Source organism: Harmonia axyridis, chromosome 2 (genome assembly GCF_914767665.1).
Source record: "Harmonia axyridis chromosome 2, icHarAxyr1.1, whole genome shotgun sequence".
NCBI classification, from domain to species: Eukaryota; Metazoa; Arthropoda; class Insecta; order Coleoptera; family Coccinellidae; genus Harmonia; species Harmonia axyridis.
This window is the reverse complement of record NC_059502.1, coordinates 36,815,779-36,837,179: the sequence shown is the minus strand read 5'-3', so window position 1 is coordinate 36,837,179 and position 21,401 is coordinate 36,815,779. Positions and strand designations below refer to the sequence as shown.

Here is a 21,401-nt window from a genome sequence, read left to right as displayed (position 1 = left end):
TCTGTGTGGAAATTAGAAGTCTAGACTGGATTTACTTGGTGAGGCACAGTAAACCAATGATATACTTCCACAATATATGAACCCTATGTAACTATAGTACGGAATCGATTTTTTCCGACGGAGATTCACTTCATAGTTTACAGATTTATCACTCATTTTATTATTCTATGATGAATAGTCTTACCTGTCATTTATTGACGCTTTTCATTTCCTGATTTTGTCTATATATTACGTAATTTTTTGTTAAAACTTGTATGTCGAAAATCCCAAATCTCCTAATTTTTATAACGTTAATAAAGTTAACCGATTTCTCTCACAGAAGATATGCAAAGTACAATGCGTACTATTTATTCGAAGAGAGAAAAGGTAGGAGATTCATAGAGATTATAAACGAAGCATCAGCGAAAGACGAAAATAAATTACAGCAAGCAGAATGGAATTATGCTACAAACCTTACAGACGAAAACTTACACAAAAAATTAGCAGTAGTCGCTGAGATCGCTGAAAGAACCAAAAGGAGATGGACAAAATTGATGAGGATAAGATGGAACACATTCTGGGATATCGATCTGAAAAGACAATTCAAGCTCTATTCAGTTCTTGGTGTCTTCGCACTCCCCAGACCGTGTCTGGCAAGATACAACGAAATAGTGGGAAGAATGGAGAAAATATATTCAACTAACACTATCTGTGATTATCAAGATAATACTAAGTGTAACCTGACCTTAGAAAATGAAATCGCTGAGATTTTGAAATCATCCAGGAACGAGCCAGAGTTGAAACATGTATGGTTGAGTTGGAGGAATGGAATAGGACCAAGAGTAAAAAATCTATACACGGAATACGTTCATTTGTGCAACAAAGCGGCCCATTTGAATAATTTCGATAATAACGCGGAGATGTGGTTGGATAGATACGAGGATAGCAACATCAAAGCGAAGTTTATGGTATTATGGAATGATATTAAGCCGCTCTACCTGCAAATTCACGCTTACACTAGGTTCCATCTGAAGCAGATCTATGGAGACGTTGTGGACGAACAGGGTGCCATTCCAGCTCACTTGTTGGGCAATATGTGGGCTCAATCCTGGGAGAACATTGCGACAGATTTCCTGCCATACCCAGACAGAACGATGACGGATATTACTATAAAATTAATAGAGCAGAAATACACACCGCTGAAAATGTTCAAGACGGCGGAGGAGTTTTTTGTTTCCATCAATATGTCGGCTATGCCTCCCCTCTTTTGGAATAATTCAATAATAGAGAAACCTTGCGATCGTGATATAATATGCCATGGTTCTGCCTGGGATTTTGCGAACGGTAAAGATTTTCGGATAAAAATGTGCACCAGGGTGACAGAGGAAAATTTCTTCGTCATACACCACGAAATGGGCCATATTGAGTATTATATCCAGTATAAGGACCAACCTTTTCCATTCAGATCAGGCGCCAATCCAGGTTTTCACGAGGCTATAGGAGATCTCATCACTCTGTCTGTGAAGTCACCCTGCCATCTACCTAAATTGAACATGTCTTCCAATGGCTTTGGCGATCCAGAAGGCTTTATGAACAACTTATTCATGTTAGGGATGACTAAGATCGTTCTCCTGCCCTTTGCGTACATCGTTGATCTCTGGAGGTGGGAAATATTCGCCGGGAAAATCACACCCGACAACTACAACCGCAGGTGGTGGGAACTTCGCAGGGAATTCCAAGGGGTTGCACCGCCAGTCGCCAGATCAGAATGCGACTTCGATCCAGTTTCCAAGTACCACGTGGCAGCAGACACGCCCTACATAAGGTACTTCGTTAGTTTCGTCATCCAGTTCCAGTTTCATAAGGCGATCTGTGAAGCGGCAGGCCAGTATAGAAAAGGGGACCCGAACAAAGAACTTTATATGTGCGATGTTTATCAGAAACCAGCGGCAGGTAATCTTTTGAAGAAGATGTTGCAGATGGGGGCTTCGAGACCATGGCCAGATGCCATGGAAGTGTTGACAGGACAGAAAGAGATGGATGCAAGTGCACTGATGGAATTCTTCAGACCGTTGTATGTCTGGTTGGAAAGACGCAATAGGGAGAATTGTGTATTTGTGGGATGGTGAATCTACGAGGCTGGAGAAAAGAAATGAAAGTACATCCCATCTCATGCTGAGTTGCTTCCATCGAAGAATTAATCACGGGTGTCATGTCAAGAATTGATTTCGGAAAGACCTCTTATCATCCATGATTCCTGGTAATCATTGCTAATTTTAAGTTTCATAATATATCTATTTATATTGATGTAATATTTGCTATAAAATATAATACATACTAGCATTAATTTTTTTTTCAGTATGTTCTTAAGTAGAAAATTTTCTGAATTATGATATTTCTGACATTCTCGACATGCGAAACAGGAAATTATCATTAAAGACTGCACTCGGAAGGTAGAATTCTGAGAGAAATAATCAATATTATGTAAATCGATTAAATCCTGTCCATTAAAATTAATCAAATGTTTATTTCAAAATGGCGAAGATTCTCAATGACAGGCCCTCATTAGAGTTGAGATTATGTTGGATTTGTATATTCTAACAGTGATTTTTTATTTCTATTAGTTTTATATATTCAGGTTTTGAGAGCGATTGTTATTAGAAACTGTTAATCCATTGGAATTCAAAAAAATTTCAGTATCGCCCTCCACTTTACAGAACCTTTCCAAGAGATCTATAAATTTGAAATGAAAATTTCGATGACTTCGGATACAGGGTGTTTCTAAATTGAAGGTAAAAACAAAATTTCATTTACTATTTACTCTCCAATTTAGGAACACCCTGTATAATACCAACCCAACTCTTTTTCTTATCTATAATTTGCTCCCTATGAATTTGCTGGAAAGCAGATTTGTAATATTCTAGAAGAACTTAAAATATAATGAAATCTAACTGACAAAGAAACTGCGACACCCAAAAGGAGCTATTTAATTTTTATTTATTATGGAGAGGTCTATGCGGTAAAGAGTAACAGTACCTAGGAACTGCTTCAAAGGAATATTGATGTTTGCGATATCGATATCATTAAATCTCAAACGAATACGATAGCGAATTCTGTGAAATAACTAAGTATATCAAAGTGCTCAAAAATGAATTGAAATGGAGAGATAATATTTTATTTATTTTGTTTTTGATTCGCTGATTTCAAGTTGAAATATTTTCGATTTATTTGATGGTTTTTGTTCTCCCCATTTTACAGTTTGTTGATTAAAAGTTTTCTCAAATATTCAGATAAATATTTAGGGGAGGCATCCATGTAGGGTGGAATAACTGCAGTTTTCGAAATAATTCTACAGATAAATTCAACATTTCTTGCAGTATCAAACTTCGATGAGCGAATTTTGATTGATCACCCTGTATAACGGTTCCAAGCAGTGATTTCAATTTTTTTTATGAATTAATTCTTTGTGATTACGTACAGAGTGATCTAATATTCACGAAAATAGAAAAAGTCTGAAATTTTCCTTGTCCGGATCAGATTAATTCGATTTCCAAAATATTGAAGGGAGGCGATAATAAAGGATTACAAAACTTCAAAATTGGAAATTATTCGGTTAAAGAGAGTTGAAGAGTTATTGAACTTTGAAATATCACTTACAAGGTGAACATCACCCTGTAAATCCCAAACGGAGGCACTCAGACGATTGAAACCTTTCAATACGAGTCCTCCATGATGACCTTCATTCATGGTATCCGTTTATCGCATTCTACCCGGGGTAGTTGTGTACATAACATTGTTGAGAATAATACATATACAAGCTGTGAGTAACGCACTAGAAACATGATAATATTTATCGTCATATACAGACCTCATCTTGAAATGTTGTCCTTTCCTATTCTCTATCAACTCTTTCATTGTTTCTGTTTTTTCATGAGCTTCTATATAGCCATTTTTTATTGATAGTTGTTGGAGTTAGGTCTTTCATTCCTCATAATTTTCATCCACATCAGCTCAGCAACTACTTCTTTCAACAAATCTAATAACTTTTCTTCTCTAGATCAATGAATTGATGGAAGCATGAATAAAATGATGTAAACATTATAATAAATTATATATTTCCCTTCCATTTTATTATTTTTCAAATATTCAACCTCTCTATCGCCATATTTGTATCAGTACCTGCTCCTATTCTACAGTAATAGGCCCACATCTTTATTCTCTCTTGGTAAATAATAGCTTAAAAATATGCATGATTAGATCTACCAAATCCTACTTACTTTTTCAGATAATTTAGGAAATCAATCTCATTTTCATGTTTTAGATGTTCGAAATAATTCTACTTGTATTCCAAAAACATTGCTTCATTTAATGCTTGGTGTATTCTTCTCGTTTGAATTTTCATTCCTTTGTTTTTATCTACTTGAACTTCTTCCTACCTCTTATTGTTCAATTCTTAACTACATGCCATGAACAAAGCAATCTTCCTTCTTTGTATTGCATTGTAGTATTTCGGGTCATCATCACTCATGATGAATTCGGCTTCTATAGTTTCTTCTAATCTTGATTTGAGAGCCGTGAAGAATATTTCTTGGTTTACCTGATCAAGCCAATTGCTTAATAGAAACGCAACAGATAATCCACTACCTGACTCACATTTTACAATCACTATGGTCGATTCCCAATTTCTTTGATTTGTGCGATGGAATCCATATATTCATAAGCCTTAAAATTGTCTTTCATTTTTTTCCATGATTCCATTCATATCACCCACGGCAAAATCTTCGTCCTTCAGACCCTGATCACCTCATTTACCACAAATATACACATCAATCTACTACACAGGTTTTCGACTTATACATATATTTCAACAGTAGATTCTTGAGTGCAATAGGAAACCTTTTTTCCTTTACCATTCTTTTCGATTCGACCTAGATGAAAATATTTTACCATTTTAAATTTTCATAATGAGCTATATTAGGACATCTTGAATACCCTATTTGGAAGAACAAACATCTTAGTACTGCGGGCAAGTAGAGATATAAGACATGTGTGAGACCAGTAATGACATACGTATTGAAGACCAGAGCCGAAACGTCTACAACAAAGAAGAAGTGAAATGAAGCCTCGTAGAACTAAAACGGGGTACACACTGGCTGACAGACAGAGAAATTCTGTTAAGAAAGAAGTTCCAAGTGGATGATGTGGTCAGATGGAAGAGGAAGAGGCGGAGAGAGTGGAACCAGAATGTAGTCAGAATGAGTCTCGACAGAATGGCTGAGGTCACCTGGGAAAATAAACCCCTCGGAAGAAGAGTCATCGGACGTCTACCAAAGCGATGGCGAGATAGCTGGCAATCCAAGTCACAAAGATGATGATGATGAGCTATGCAATCCCTGGAAAACGGCATACGGAAGTTTTTTCAAGCGTAAGCTCAGAACCCTGGAAATGAAATTCTACTATATTCGAAAGGCCATTAATTATAACTTAATTTCAATATTCCATTTGTATTTACTAGTATGGAATTTCGTGTTCGGAAAACATTCAAAACATCAAGGAAGAGCTATATTCCGAAAATAATTTCCATCAATATAACCATTAACGAGATATAGCCGAAAATTGTATTCTTTTATCGATTCTCAACAGCCTCATCTCATCTTTTCATCGGCTCGGCACTTGGCACCCGGTTTTGAAGAAAGATGAGATAATATGTAGATAGAAACAGAAACTGAGCTCTGTAATTGCACCCTCTTGCATGCACCAACTATTATATCTTGAAAATGTTATTATGGTCTTAAGTATTGTTCATTTTATTTTTGGGAATTTTTTGGTTTTAACTAGATATTCAAATCTAACTTTTTAAAGTTGATCAAAATGAATTAAGTGTTTTTTGGAAAGAAGGTAAATTAATTAGGGTTAATATTATTTTCAGGGATTTCAGATTTTTTGTATTTATTTGGTTGGAATACAGGTAATGATCATGAGGTAATTTTCGTTAAAATTAGTCAAGGACTCGTGACTTTTGTATTCTGTACAAAGTAAATTAACGATTTACTTCTACTTCTTCATTAGTCATTCGAATAGTCCGAAATCAACAATTTGAACGAGACATATATAATGGTTTTTGAAATTTTTTCGAAAGGTCCATAATCATCTCATGAACCAGACCTCAATTCATTATATTCGGCCAATTCAGTAACTTATAACTTTATGATAATGGATAATCTTCTTCATTTTTATGATTATGTCTGAAATAAATCATTATTACGAATTCACGATCCGATTAAAAACATACCGACTAACAAATACAAAGCTGATATCAACTTAACATTCTTAACCAGGAAAAAAAACAAGGAATGAAAGAACCAGATATATGAATCTTTGAATCATGCGCAAATCGTATATGATTCGATCTGAGCTAGTGAGCTGAAATGAACCATTGGGTCAATTGAATGGGTCTCTTGAACCGGGTCGTCTTAGCAATGGATCCGGTTCGATCCGGTTCGTCGAAATTGAACGAACCACACATCCCAAGACTGTATCTGATTGCCGCGCGGTCTTCATTTTCAATTTGATGAAAACGGGATTTTCAGCCTTTGATAAGACTCTTTGTGTTATATTTTAATGACAATTATTCGTCAATAAAAAAAGTAATCTAATATTTTTATTTATTTTCAATGACTGAGAAAATTTAACTCGTTCAAGAAATTTTTGATGTATTAATAAAATTATTTCAATTTACAGGTGGAGTCTTTGTTGTCCTCCTTTGTGGTTTAGCCTTGGCGATTTTCGTTGCTGTATTGGAATTCTGCTGGAACAGTCGGAAGAACGCCCAAACTGACAGGCAATCTTTATGTTCTGAGATGGCTGAAGAATTGAGATTTGCGATGCGATGTCATGGATCTAGACAACGGCCTGCGCTCAGAAGATCCTGTGCAAGATGTAGCCCAGCAAGCACATATGTTCCAGCAGCGTTAGATTTGCCCCATCTGAACGGAGTGAGTAGTAGATTCAATTCTCTTTTTAATCTTTATTTTAAGTCCAATAGTGTCGGTGCCGTTGCTATAGGGTTGGCAGCGTAGGCGGTCACCAAGGGTGCCAAAATTCATTGGCAGCATTTCAAACTTGTTCAAAAAACCCACTTTCAAATTCAACGAAAATCACATGTGTAGAAATTGAAAGTAGCGGATTAGATTAAATACGGTCATGAACAACAGGAAGGAAATTTTATTAACATCACAAAGGTGCTGCATCATGCGTTATAGGTACTCATAAATATCCAGATTGACTCCACAAAACAAGTGCATTCATCGACGTTACCTTTGCCGACGAAGAAAAAACATTCAGTAGACAAATATGATGGGGAAATACAAATATACTTCCTTGAATAACAAATCGAAATTAAGAATCGTGATTAACTATCCATTACAACCTAGCTTGAAGCAAATACAAGTTAGACCTCAACGTTCTAGGCATTTCAAAGACGCTGATACATACTATATGAGTATATTTCGCTATTTGCATCAAACCATGTCATAACTACGATTTCAATACTGAAAATAAAATTTAGATCAGCATAATGTTACTTCCATTCCGATGTTGGCCAGCTTGTCGACAGATTAGAGAAGTTAATATCATGCTTCAGGAAGAAAGAGAAACTGAAAATTTGAATTTGTTTTGTTGAAAGAACAAGAATTACGATGCAAATATACGATACAAATGATTTTGTCAAAACACTACAATTTTTACACTGATAAAAATAATCCAAAATAATGATCAAACTTGTTCAACGTAGCAAAAACTGACGAAAAGTGAAGTAATGTGGGTGGAAATCTTTCAAAAAACACAAGAACACAAATCTCTCGCAAACTTTTGATTTTCGAATATCAATAAATATGGCTCAAACAACAGCTAATAAGTGATACTAACACCTCCAATATTATCGTCTAATTTGGAAACACCCTGTATATGGTATTCGGAATTACCGTAGCAATGGATTTCACAATGTACCATTGTTTTTTCAAGTTTCCGAGAAATTAAATTTTATTTTACTTCCTTCATTTTCTTACTTCAGAATTCATGGATTGTATTCCCGAGAAGTATCAATAAGTCATAGCAACTAATTTTTCCAATGAACGATGTAAAAAGCTTTGCTGAGAAACTCTTAAAGTTATTTGCATCCAATTTTCCACAAAAATTGCTTGCTATGACATATTGATACTTCGAGCTCGAGAAAACAATTCATGAATTCTGAAGACGAAACACCTTGTTTGTTAGTTTGAAAGCATGAATGGTGTACGGTATAGCGGTGTGACTTTGCCAACGGAGGTGACATTGCCGAACTGCCTAATATTTTAAGTATAACTCTGTTTTCATAAAGTTGGCAACATCTTACAGAAATCATGAATCGAAACCTTTAACCACACTATATACCCACATGTTGCAACTTGTAACCGTCGCAGTCGTCTGGAGTACTTTGAATGGTATGCTACGGTGTGTTATGTGAGCGGGTAATTTTTTTTAAGTGGGTATATATGCGAAATACTAGGAGTTGTGTAGAAAATATGGCGAACGATACATTGAAATAAATTTAGCAGCTTACTTTAACTTGAAACATTTGGTTGAGAGGATTTCGACATTTCGTGAAATTTTTCTATTGGGGCCCTTTGGCGGGAGACATAATGGGTCGTCCATACAAAAAAAAGGTGGATGCAAGGAAATATAGTAATTATACGAAAAAAACACTAATCCGAGCAATCAATGCAGTTCGAAACGAAAATATTTCAATACAGACAGCTTCCAAAGTGTACAACATTCCAAGAAGAACTCTAACTTCTGTTAAAATTAACAAAAGATATATGAGAGAACCAGGAAGCATTAGTGCACTAACATATACCGTCAGCACTTCATAAAATTGTCATAAAACCCTTTTAAAGGCATTGGAAAAGTCGCACCGATTTGCGGGTCACTCTGCCAAATTTTTAAAAATGAAAAAATAGAAGTGTGCACTTTTTCATCTGATTCTGATCACAGCAGTCGACAACTAAAATGTTCAAATTGAACATACTTTGCACAGGACTAATTTCACAAAAAAACGAAAAAGTTACACCAAGAAAACTTCAAAAAGTGGTGCACTTTCCTTCAGAATTATATATATTTTTCTTTGTGATGGAGAATATTTTTGTTGACACGTCATAAGGATAGTTATTCAAAATATTGAGTCCACAAATAAATTTTTGAAGTTATGTCGCCCTTTACTATCGCCTTCCTTCAATATTTCTGAAATCGAGTAAATCAGATCCGGAATAGGAAAATTTAATGCCTTTTCTATTTTCTTGAATATTGAATCACCCTGTATGTTGATATCATGATTTTTTTTTCGTTTTCGCCGTATGCAACCAACATCGCATCAAAAAATTAGGCGCGTATTTAGCAGTGTATCATATATGATACCATCGAGTACGTGCGGCTAAATGGAGCTGGAGGCCGAGAATAAAATATAAACCTGAGGTATCATATATGATACCTGGGGTCTGAGGAGGTTAAGTATAACTCTGTTTTCATAAAGTTGGCAACATCTTACAGAAATCATGAATCGAAACCTTTAACCACACTATATACCCACATGTTGCAACTTGTAACCGTCGCAGTCGTCTGGAGTACTTTGAATGGTATGCTACGGTGTGTTATGTGAGCGGGTTATTTTTTTTTAAGTGGGTATATATGCGAAATACTAGGAGTTGTGTAGAAAATATGGCGAACGATACATTGAAATAAATTTAGCAGCTTACTTTAACTTGAAACATTTGGTTGAGAGGATTTCGACATTTCGTGAAATTTTTCTATTGGGGCCCTTTGGCGGGAGACATAATGGGTTGTCCATACAAAAAAAAGGTGGATGCAAGGAAATATAGTAATTATACGAAAAAAACACTAATCCGAGCAATCAATGCAGTTCGAAACGAAAATATTTCAATACAGACAGCTTCCAAAGTGTACAACATTCCAAGAAGAACTCTAACTTCTGTTAAAATTAACAAAAGATATATGAGAGAACCAGGAAGCATTAGTGCACTAACATATACCGTCAGCACTTCATAAAATTGTCATAAAACCCTTTTAAAGGCATTGGAAAAGTCGCACCGATTTGCGGGTCACTCTGCCAAATTTTTAAAAATGAAAAAATAGAAGTGTGCACTTTTTCATCTGATTCTGATCACAGCAGTCGACAACTAAAATGTTCAAATTGAACATACTTTGCACAGGACTAATTTCACAAAAAAACGAAAAAGTTACACCAAGAAAACTTCAAAAAGTGGTGCACTTTCCTTCAGAATTATATATATTTTTCTTTGTGATGGAGAATATTTTTGTTGACACGTCATAAGGATAGTTATTCAAAATATTGAGTCCACAAGGTGGCTCTGAACCTCAGTGAAATTGAAAAAATGGTTAGGAAACAACGAAAAACCAAAAGTCAGCAAGAAATTCATTTTCATGATCAATACTTATTTTCTTTCTGAAGCAGTCGTATTTGCAATATTCATTTTATTATTTCTGCATTCAATTTCAATTCATAACGAATCATCGATTAAAGTATTTGGTAACCCACCGATACTGAAAAACCGAAAGAACATATCTTACAGATTACAAATTAATTTCTATCGAATTATAGTCATATCTATTAGAAATTATTCATCCACATATTGAAATATCACCTTATGTCGCCAGTTCCCGATAATAGGGAATCGTTTTCACGGACAAGTAACCCCATTCAGGGTAACGGTTCCCTACAATTGACCATCCAACTAATAATTCAACAAATATGCCGGTATTAATGAGAGTGCCAAAACGACATTATGACCCAATTTCTCCCACTTGAACCAACCAACGACCGGAAATAATAATTTATTCGATTGCGGCACCGGAGTTTCATTCAAAAATAATGGCTTAGCGACTGACAATCAGGTTGAAGGTGTTTGGGAAAGTAAAAATCTAAATCATTTAAAAATGAAAATTGCCACACCAAACAATCAATTAAAATCATATTCAAGTGGTGTATTTCCAGATGTCTTCAAGCAGGGCCTCATAAAACCACTCTACAAATCTGGTGACCGAAAAAGCATTAGAACCTAACTATTGGTCTTTTCAGTCGATGTTTTTCAATAATAACGGATGCATACAAGAAATAAGGACAACAAGTGAAGTTGAGCATCTGGGAGTGTACATGGACAACCACCTGAGATGGAACTTTCAGATTGATTATTTAGTTGGGAAATTGCGAACGTTGAAGCCCAGGTTCAAGGCTTTGAGGGAATTATGTGCTCTGGAAATGTTAAGGATGCTACATCTCGTCCTGGTACAGCCCCACTCTAGTGATGGCATATAAGGCTGGGGTGGTGTGACGAAAAGTTATTTCAAGAAATTAAAAATAACGCAAAAATGGCTACTGAAGACATTATATTGGAGACCTAATCTCTTTGTCACTGAACAACTCTATAGAGATGCCGGAATTACGGACCTTAGCAAGCTGTTCCTCCTTGCTTTATCGATCCCTCAGAGGAAGAGTTCGTTACTTGCAAACATGAATGAACATCGCCATGAGACTAGAAATAGAGGTAACTGGATAATATTTCCGCGAACTTTAAAGACGATATGATGAAGGTCTCGTGCTAACCTGACCCCTTATACATACAATAAAATACCTCAAGAGACAAAATAGGTAATCACAGCTTAAGGAGCGGTGAAACAGCAAAAAAGACCAAAAAACCTTCATTAAATTTTCCAACGTTTCGAATCTTTATTGATTATTCATCAGGGCTACAAAAGAAAGAAAATCACTTGAAATGATGCCACCTCATTAGGGGAACAGAAAACAACCACAAAAAATTTCAACAAAACAATCGTACATAAAAGAAATTTCAACATGAAGTATCTTTCAGAATGAAAATTACACAATATAAGGACTAGAAAAACTCACTAAGCCAAATGAAAGCTGCCTTAGAAGTCAAAATAAAAAAATGTAAAGTCTAGAAATTTTCGATATTGACTTATATCAAAAATTTTTATATCTATTCTTATTATTATTTTTTTTAATTAATTTTTATACAACCGGCATTCTTATCCTTCACTCTTTCCCATTGATTCGAATGTAAGGCTCGCCTATTTATTAGTTTTTATAGATATCCACCAAATTTCATCGCAGACTTATTGACAGCATAAAACAGTGTCTGAAATCATTAAAAGACATTTCTCGGGCATTTCTACCAGTTTGACCATAATTTTCAAGTGGCATTGTTGCCTGTTATAAGTTTTAGGTCATCCGTGTATAGAAAATGATTGAGTGCAATAGTATTACCTTTATTGCCTTTCACATTGAAACATTTTTCAGTAACATTCAGTTGTTTAGAAAAGAGGTTCAGCGCTAAGCAGATCCATAAGGGACTCAATGAATCCCCCTGGAAAATTCCCTTATTAATTGAAATCTGTTTATTGGTTATGTTCGTCGTAGAAAGTTCGATATTCGTTCACCAGTTGCACTTTGCATACTTCAGAAAGTTTATTGTAATTGGATCGATCTTGTTCATTTCCAAAATTTTCGTCAGCCACCCATGAGGAATAGAGTCGAAGATCATGAAATAGGTACTGAGGCAACATCGGACGAAACCCAATAATCACACTTACTGGCTATTGCAGAGAAGCTAGAGAAAATCTAAGATTTCCGAATAGCTCATAATACTGTTATCGGTTTGATTTCAAAAGAAAAATTTTCTGAACATGATAAGCTTAGAATGAAAGCTGATAAGGCATAATATAACGTTGAATCGATAAAAACGATTTTCTATGAAACATTCTTCTTCTAATGCCTTGAATATTTCATGTATTTCTAATTCACAACCTACAAAAAAAGCTAAAATTCCTATGCTCAATATTCCACAATTTTCAGTGAATTTTAGAAATTGGCCTAGCTTTTTTTTATTCACTCATTCAAAATGTTCAAAATTTTTAATAACTGGGAAGCTGAATACAGAAACACTTAAAACTTAATTATTTGATGTGCAAATTATAAGGTTTCTTACAGTGTCATGTTTTTCTTTCCAGAAGATGAATTTTTCTGGTTTCTTTTACAGGAATTTTGAGAATAGAAGATAAATATTTGAAAACCAATTAGACTTTTTAAGAAAAGAATATTGGAATTATGCAGCTTGTGCATACTCTCCCATTTTCATTTCTGGATAAACCAAAAGTCTGAAAATTGAGATTAAAGTCACATCATTTCATAATTTGTGACGAAAAACAAAATATTATGATCAACAATTAAACAGGGTGTATATATTAGTTATAAATTCTTCCATAGTATGTTCTTGTTTGAAAGGAATCAATCATAAGGAAACACTATAATTTACTATTATTTATTAATCTTAGGCTATCGATTCCGGAACATCTTCAGGCCAGCTGAAAGTACACAATTTTATAATATTTTGCTATGATATTACACACCTGGAAATCGTACTTCTTTTTCTTTTTTGAATTTTCATTATTCATTACCAAGTGCAGGTGTAAGCCAATTATACAGGGTGTCCCGGGAAGAATGCGACAAACGAATACCATGAATTAAAGTCATCAAGGAGGACCCGTATCAAGAGGTTTCAATCGCCTGAGTGCCTTCGTTTGGGATATACAGGGTCATGTTCATCTTATGAGTGAAATTTCACTGTGGAATAACTGGAAATTTTTTTAGTTCAATAACTCTTCAAGAAATCGACCGAATAATTTCAAATTTTGAAGTTTCGTCACCCTTTCCTATCGCCTTCCTTCAATATTTTCTGAATTCGAGTAAATCAGATCCGGACTAGGAAAATTTCAGACTTTTCCTATTTTCATGAATATTGGATCACCCTGTACGTGAACATTATGATTTTTTTTACGTTTTCGGAACCACAAAGAATCAATTCATAATGAAAATTCTAAATCTCGGCTTGGCACGGTCATACAGGGTGATCAATAAACATTCCCTTATGAGTGAAATTTTTTTAGTTCAATAACTCTTCAAGAAATCCACCGAATAATTTCAATTTTTGAAGTTATGTCGCCCTTTACTATCGCCTTCCTTCAATATTTCTGAAATCGAGTAAATCAGATCCGGAATAGGAAAATTTAATGCCTTTTCTATTTTCTTGAATATTGAATCACCCTGTATGTTGATATCATGATTTTTTTTTCGTTTTCGCCGTATGCAACCAACATCGCATCAAAAAATTAGGCGCGTATTTAGCAGTGTATCATATATGATACCATCGAGTACGTGCGGCTAAATGGAGCTGGAGGCCGAGAATAAAATATAAACCTGAGGTATCATATATGATACCTGGGGTCTGAGGAGGTTAAGTATAACTCTGTTTTCATAAAGTTGGCAACATCTTACAGAAATCATGAATCGAAACCTTTAACCACACTATATACCCACATGTTGCAACTTGTAACCGTCGCAGTCGTCTGGAGTACTTTGAATGGTATGCTACGGTGTGTTATGTGAGCGGGTTATTTTTTTTTAAGTGGGTATATATGCGAAATACTAGGAGTTGTGTAGAAAATATGGCGAACGATACATTGAAATAAATTTAGCAGCTTACTTTAACTTGAAACATTTGGTTGAGAGGATTTCGACATTTCGTGAAATTTTTCTATTGGGGCCCTTTGGCGGGAGACATAATGGGTTGTCCATACAAAAAAAAGGTGGATGCAAGGAAATATAGTAATTATACGAAAAAAACACTAATCCGAGCAATCAATGCAGTTCGAAACGAAAATATTTCAATACAGACAGCTTCCAAAGTGTACAACATTCCAAGAAGAACTCTAACTTCTGTTAAAATTAACAAAAGATATATGAGAGAACCAGGAAGCATTAGTTTTTTAGTTCAATAACTCTTCAAGAAATCCACCGAATAATTTCAATTTTTGAAGTTATGTCGCCCTTTACTATCGCCTTCCTTCAATATTTCTGAAATCGAGTAAATCAGATCCGGAATAGGAAAATTTAATGCCTTTTCTATTTTCTTGAATACTGAATCACCCTGTATGTTGATATCATGATTTTTTTTTCGTTTTCGTAATCACAAAGAATTAAGGAGATAGTAAAGGGTGACTAAACTTCAAAATTTGAAATTATTCGGTAGATTAGTTAAAGAGTTATTGAACTGTAAAATTTCACTTATAAGATGAACATCACCCTGTATATCCCCAACGAAGGCACTCAGGCGATTGAAACATCTTGATACGGGTCCTCCATGATGATCTTAATTTATGGTATTCGTTTGTCGCATTCTTCCTGGGACATCCTGTATATTATTATATTTCACGATAGCCTAAGATTAATAAATAATTGTATATTATAGTGTATTTCCCTATGATTGATTCCTTTCAGGGTTTATATATTTAAAGTACAGATTAGTCATTTTTGGAGAACTGAGACATTTTGAATTCTGAAAAATTAATTGTAAGGCTATTCTTCATAATTTATTGAAGAATATAATATATGATCAGCAATTTTACAGAGTGCATAGATTTAGAATACCAAATAGCAATTTCTGGAGAAATTAGACTTCTTGAAATCTGAAAATTTGGTTATTTAGGAGATTATTCCGGTGTACCTAAATTTATCGAATATCAGTTAGAAGTCTCTAGAAAAGTGGGATTATTTCAAGTCTGAAATTGCAATTGAAGCTTCAAATTATTATTTTATTCCAGAATTTATTAAGAAATATAATGTACAATTAATAATTATTGAGGATGCATAATTTTCAACTATAAATTAGTCAATTCTGAAGAATTGAGATGTTGTGAGATCTGAAAATTGAATTTTGAGTAAACTAATTTGGAATCTGAATATTGGGATAGTAAAATTATTCGATATTTTCTAAAACCTTTTATGCAAACCGAGCCCAATCTACCTTCATGAAAGGCAATGGTAGTAAGGCTCATACTATGATTTTGTGTTTGACCTCAATTTTTCTAGGAAAAAAGCAATATTTTAATCGTAATAATAAATTTCATTGATTTTTCAAGAAATGGTGATTAATTGGTACACTGAATATATACACTCTGTATAATTGTTGATCATATATTGTATTCCTTCTTAGATTATAAAGAATAACGTGAAAAATTGAAAAAAAAATTGTGATTGTTTGTCAAGTTGTAATCCTTTTGATTTTTCCTGGTTTCAGTTTTATTTTATCGTTACAATACACAATTATTACCACATTTTCCTCTGAATTTCAACTCTGCAAAAAAATATGTCATTTTATTATATTTGATACTTGTGTTGTGAGTCCTGAAAAAGTAACACTTATTCAATTGAATCAATAATAGAAATAACTACCTTAAACCCACCTGTAATGAAGAAATTGCATTCAATGTTCATTCTCAAATTCGACAAATATTGAATTTACACAATCATTCGACTAGATCTCATCTGTTTGTGTCGCCATTCTTTACTCTGTATCAAGTTTACATGCGATTCACATTCGATGCCCCATATTTTGACATCAATGCGAGCAAAATGTCAACTAAAGATGACGAATAATTATTTCATGATAAAAACAATGAACTCTCCATACTTGGAAAGAGATAGCTATTTCCTCACTTATAATTTTTTAATAATTTTGAATAGCTTTACAAAATTGTGAAAAATATATATTATTTCGACACCAATGTGTAAATTTACATAATAGATCAAATTACTTTCATTGCCATCAATATTTCATAATATGTAGGTATTGTCGAATCAGATAACTCATATTCAGCATCAAAGTGAACTGCTATTCTACGCCTTCTGGATCAGTTCCATTCCACGTCAAAGCCGATTCGAATACCTCAGGTGCAGCTAGTTACTATCTCATTCAAATACCTAGATGTTTCAGGTTCTGAATATAACACTCTACCTCATCACCTAAGACTATGAATATTATTGATCATCCGAAATCTAAGCTCCTATTTACTTCATAGTGGTAAAAGGATAAATGCTAAGAACTCATTAACATAGGAGCAAACCCCCTATATCATCAAACACTATGATTGTGAGCACTTGGAATATTTCGATTAGTCAACTATGTTAGAACTATTGGATTGCGTATATGAGAGCTTGCTGTGAGAAACGAAGATCGTAGAGATGATGCTTTCGACCTTCGTTTGTCTGTGTCTACCTCGTACTTAAAGGACCAGGCACCTGCATGTATAAGAAATGGTTACCAGTTAATTAATCTTAGTTTTGTTTGTTGTAGAACTTTATGCTGTAAGAGTTTGCAAGTTTCAGACTGTTCAAATGAGACATAGCTATAAAATTTAATAATTTTCATAACTATTGAACTCAGGAACATATTTGAATAGTTTTTCATTACTTTGCAGCTAAGAGGGATATCGTTCATTGATCGCTGAAGTATTTTGATTTTTAAGGGTATTTATCGTTTTCACATATTATCTAATTACATTTCTAGGCGGAATACGATCTGCACATAAAATATTTTATTTTTATCATTCATTTATTATTTCGATATTTTCATTGGAGGCCTTACGCTTCATAAGACGAACAAACCATGTACTATGGATATGATGCGAGCCAAGTCATCGATGAAGATGAATTCGAAGATCCAATTGAAGAATTTTGCTCACAAGTAAAACAGGAGCCAGAACGTTGGGAACCTGCTCTCATAACGCAAGCATTTTTTGGTTTCTGGGATACGCTGATCATCAACTGAACTAGATGTTGCTGAAAAATGTTCAAGATGGCACCCTTCAAGAAGATCCTAAAGTTGAATGCAAAAATAAATGATAAAAAGTAACAATTTACCCATATCAACTTTTTAGCCGAAAACTTTGGATGAATCAACCTTCAGAGCAGAGATACTAGCTGGATAGTGTGCCAATGAAGAATGCTGTTTTTTCGTTTTTTCGTCTAAATATTTAAAAAAAAAGCGGAATAATGAAGCATAATAAAAATGAAACTTTGTATAAGCAAAACAGCTAAGGAGATACGTTTTTCGCCAAAACATGTAACTCACAAGTAATGACGATAAATACCCCAAAAAGTTTAAAAGCCGTAGGGATCAATGAAGAATAGCTTTTTCAGATGCAAATTAGTGCAAGAACTATTCAACAACGTTATGTAATATTAAATTGACAAATCAACAAAAACGATAAGGATCTGGCGATGAAGATGCATGCCAAAATAAAAATAACTTTTCACGATTGAAATATTTTCTGATTGTTTTAAAATCTATACATTGGATTCTCGACTACAAATGAAACAAATTTGGGTCAATATGAATATGTTTGGTCGAGCCTGGAATACAATTTTTTCGTTTTAGCAATCTCAAACAATCACACAGAACAACAGTAATATAATAATATCAGTCAATAATGATAACTATTATTAATTCCCACCAAGGAATACGTACGATCTGAAGCACGTAAATGGCGAAGGATTAACATAACAAGGTAATTATAATCATATTGGCTGGAAGACTTCGGTCGATAGCCGTTTGATGTGTAGTCAATAAAGTTCTCTCTCTCTCTCCATAATCATATTTGCCATTAGTTCACTCTTCTTTATTCACGACTAATTCATCAGTTTGACATTTTCAATGGGTATTCAATGCAATTATTGCATTGAGGTGTAGCATCATGTACAATTTTGTGATGATCACTTCACTGAAAGCGAAGAATACTGAACAATAATGACGAACAAAAATCCATCTCTTGAATTATTTGACACCACTGTATAATAATAAAAATATTAATAATAAGCGGGTGAAAAATCCTTAGGGATTCACCTATCAGGAGAATTGAATCGACTTCTGCTCACCGCAGATTCCAGGAGCTTCCTGACCTGGGAAACTGAAACCTGACAAAGGATCCCTGTCCAGGGTAACGGACGAAGCTGTGTGGAAAGCAGCTTTCCGAACCGTAAAAAGCTATCAAAGGCGGTTCCCTCCACGACACGGAAGAACTCATGTATGATGGTGAAGTTAAGGAATCGAAATATTCAGCCGCTGCCTGAGAATCGTCAGGGCGTGTCTGGAGCCGGCGCTGTACATGACAGCATGCGGGACGTCGGTGGCAGAGTACTAAAGAGACGGGCTTCTGTCGATCTAAATGCTATGCCACCACAATCTCAACATTCTAGAAAAAAAATAACCCGAGTTTCTCCGATTGCTGAAGGTGCTGTGCAGGATCCCCAAGCAGGTCCACCAAGAAGAAGCACGAAATGGACAAGTTCTATAAATGAACCGATCATGCGTAGATTCTATGAAGTACCAAAATTGGAATAGGATAAAATAGGCTACCGGCAAAAGTTGTTTGCAGAATTCCACAGAAACCATCCCGAACTCCAAAATTCTGAGCAAGAAGTAGCCGACTAATACCAGGTCATATTGGGGGATAAACTTGTACCCGATGACTGAACAACATAAGGAATGAAGTCCAACTGAGGCTACAGAACGAGAACCTAACTAACAACGAAGCGACATTTGAAGAAAACCATCATTGTAATGAAAACCAGCCCAAAATTAACACACAAATGAACCCTGAGGAACAGAACCATTCAGATGCGATACCAATAAGAGATGCGCAACGACGGAATATATATTCTGTACCCGTGGAAATTCCAGAAGAAGACCAAAGAGAACTACTGGAGCGATTATCTGCCATAATGAATAGATGCGTCATAGATTTTGAGGGCACAGATCCATCAAGACGACCGATTCTGCCAAGATTGAGGACATCCAAGAAACTATTTCTCGAATCATTGCACCTTATTATCCACTGTGCATCATTTTCAATAGAAAGAGTGCTAGGTGTGAAGCCAAAACCTAGCCAGGGAAAAAAAATAAAATAAACCACATTGGCAAAAATGGCTAGAAGACAAAGTTCATAGCACCCGATAAGATATTCGGAGGCTCACCCAAATTGCAACAGGTTCGCCGCCTAGAAATCTTCAAAAAATGGTGAATATAATAATGGATCGTCACCGGCAATATACAACGTATGATCCAAACAACGAAAACACTCAACAAATTTTAGACACACTGAAACAAAAACTTAGTGTGTACTCCGAAAGACTGAGAAGATACAATGAGAGCTATAGAAGAAAACAGGATAATATGATTTTTGAAAACTCCGAAAGAAAATTCTATAGGATGTTAAACGATAATAATATATCAGCAACACCAGGAAGTTATCCAAGCGTCGATGATATCGAGAATTTTTGGATAGATCAACTGGCTACACCGACCCCCTACCTCCCAGGCCAAATGGATGCTACTGAAAAAGCTCACAAATACTTTTGCACTCAATCATTTGTCATACATGGATGACCTAAAACTTATAACAGGCAACAAAAACCACTTGCAAATTATGGTCAACCTGGTAGAAAATTATTCGAGAGACGTGAGAATGAAATTCGGACTGGACAAGTGTCGTACTATTAGCGTAGTGTGAGGAAAAATTCGAGATGAACCGATCGCTCTTGCCAATGGACAGGAGAGCAATGAAATCGGACGATCTTCATAAATACCTAGGAATGAAACAAAACCGACGAATAAACTATCAAAACATGAAGGAAGACTTAACAACTGAATTTTACGATGTATGACAATAAATGAAGATAGACGGCATTAGAATGAATCTCATCTAATACAGGGTGATTCACCGGGATCGCCTATTAGACGTTTATGGAAAACTAATCATAATTTTGAGCTGAAAATTTGCATACTGGGGTTTGAGACAATGATCTTTCTCCTTAAAATCTTGTCAGATTTCTACAACTTCCGGTTATACCGTAAACAGACTACTGCTATTATTGCATCATTAGATAGCTTTTTTTATGGCAATTTCGGCAATATGCCATACCTTGAGTAAAAATTATTATTATTATTATTGGGATTCTTATGAAAAAAAAGGTGGCGATGAGAAATCACGAAAGAAATTTTCGAAAAAAGGTTTTTCTGCTGAAATATTCAAAAAAATGTGAGTCCCCATCGCCACCTTTTTTTTCATAAGAATCCCAATAACTCATGAACCGTTGAATTTTCACCCAAGGTATGGCATATTGCCGAAATTGCCATAAAAAAGCTATCTAATGATGCAATGATATACTGGGTGTGCCATTTGAAATAAGGAAGTAGTAGTCTGTTTCCGGAATAACCGGAAGTTGTAGCGATCTGAAAATATTTTAGGGAGAAAGAGCATTGTCTCAAACCCCAATATGCAAATTTTCAGCTCAAAATTATGATTAGTTTTCCATAAACGTCTAATAGGCCATCCCGGTGAATCACCCTGTATATGTATAGCTTTATAAGGATCTGAGGTACAGTAATATCCGTCTTCCCTGAACCAGTCACCGTCCAATTATCATTTAAAAACAAATA

General features: G+C 34.9%; 2 protein-coding genes across 4 annotated transcripts in view; both read left to right on the top strand.

Moving 5' to 3' along the window:
* LOC123672345 (glutamate receptor ionotropic, kainate 2) overlaps positions 1 to 21,401 on the top strand; it is a 730,109-nt gene that overhangs the window by 704,962 nt on the left and 3,746 nt on the right. For all 3 annotated transcript variants that reach the window (XM_045606425.1, XM_045606423.1, XM_045606424.1), the window contains one exon: positions 6,721 to 6,974. In XM_045606425.1, coding sequence (XP_045462381.1) covers positions 6,721 to 6,974 — 254 coding nt within the window. The remainder of the gene's footprint in view (positions 1 to 6,720; positions 6,975 to 21,401) is intronic.
* On the top strand, positions 184 to 2,326 carry LOC123672347 (angiotensin-converting enzyme-like). The gene has a single exon (XM_045606427.1). It carries the CDS (start codon positions 255 to 257, stop codon positions 2,106 to 2,108), a length of 1,854 nt encoding a protein of 617 aa, XP_045462383.1. The 5' UTR covers positions 184 to 254; the 3' UTR covers positions 2,109 to 2,326.

Bases quoted from the DNA above. Each gene is read 5' to 3' on its own strand.
- LOC123672347 (XM_045606427.1), top strand. From the start codon at position 255: ATGTCGAAAATCCCAAATCTCCTAATTTTTATAACGTTAATAAAGTTA.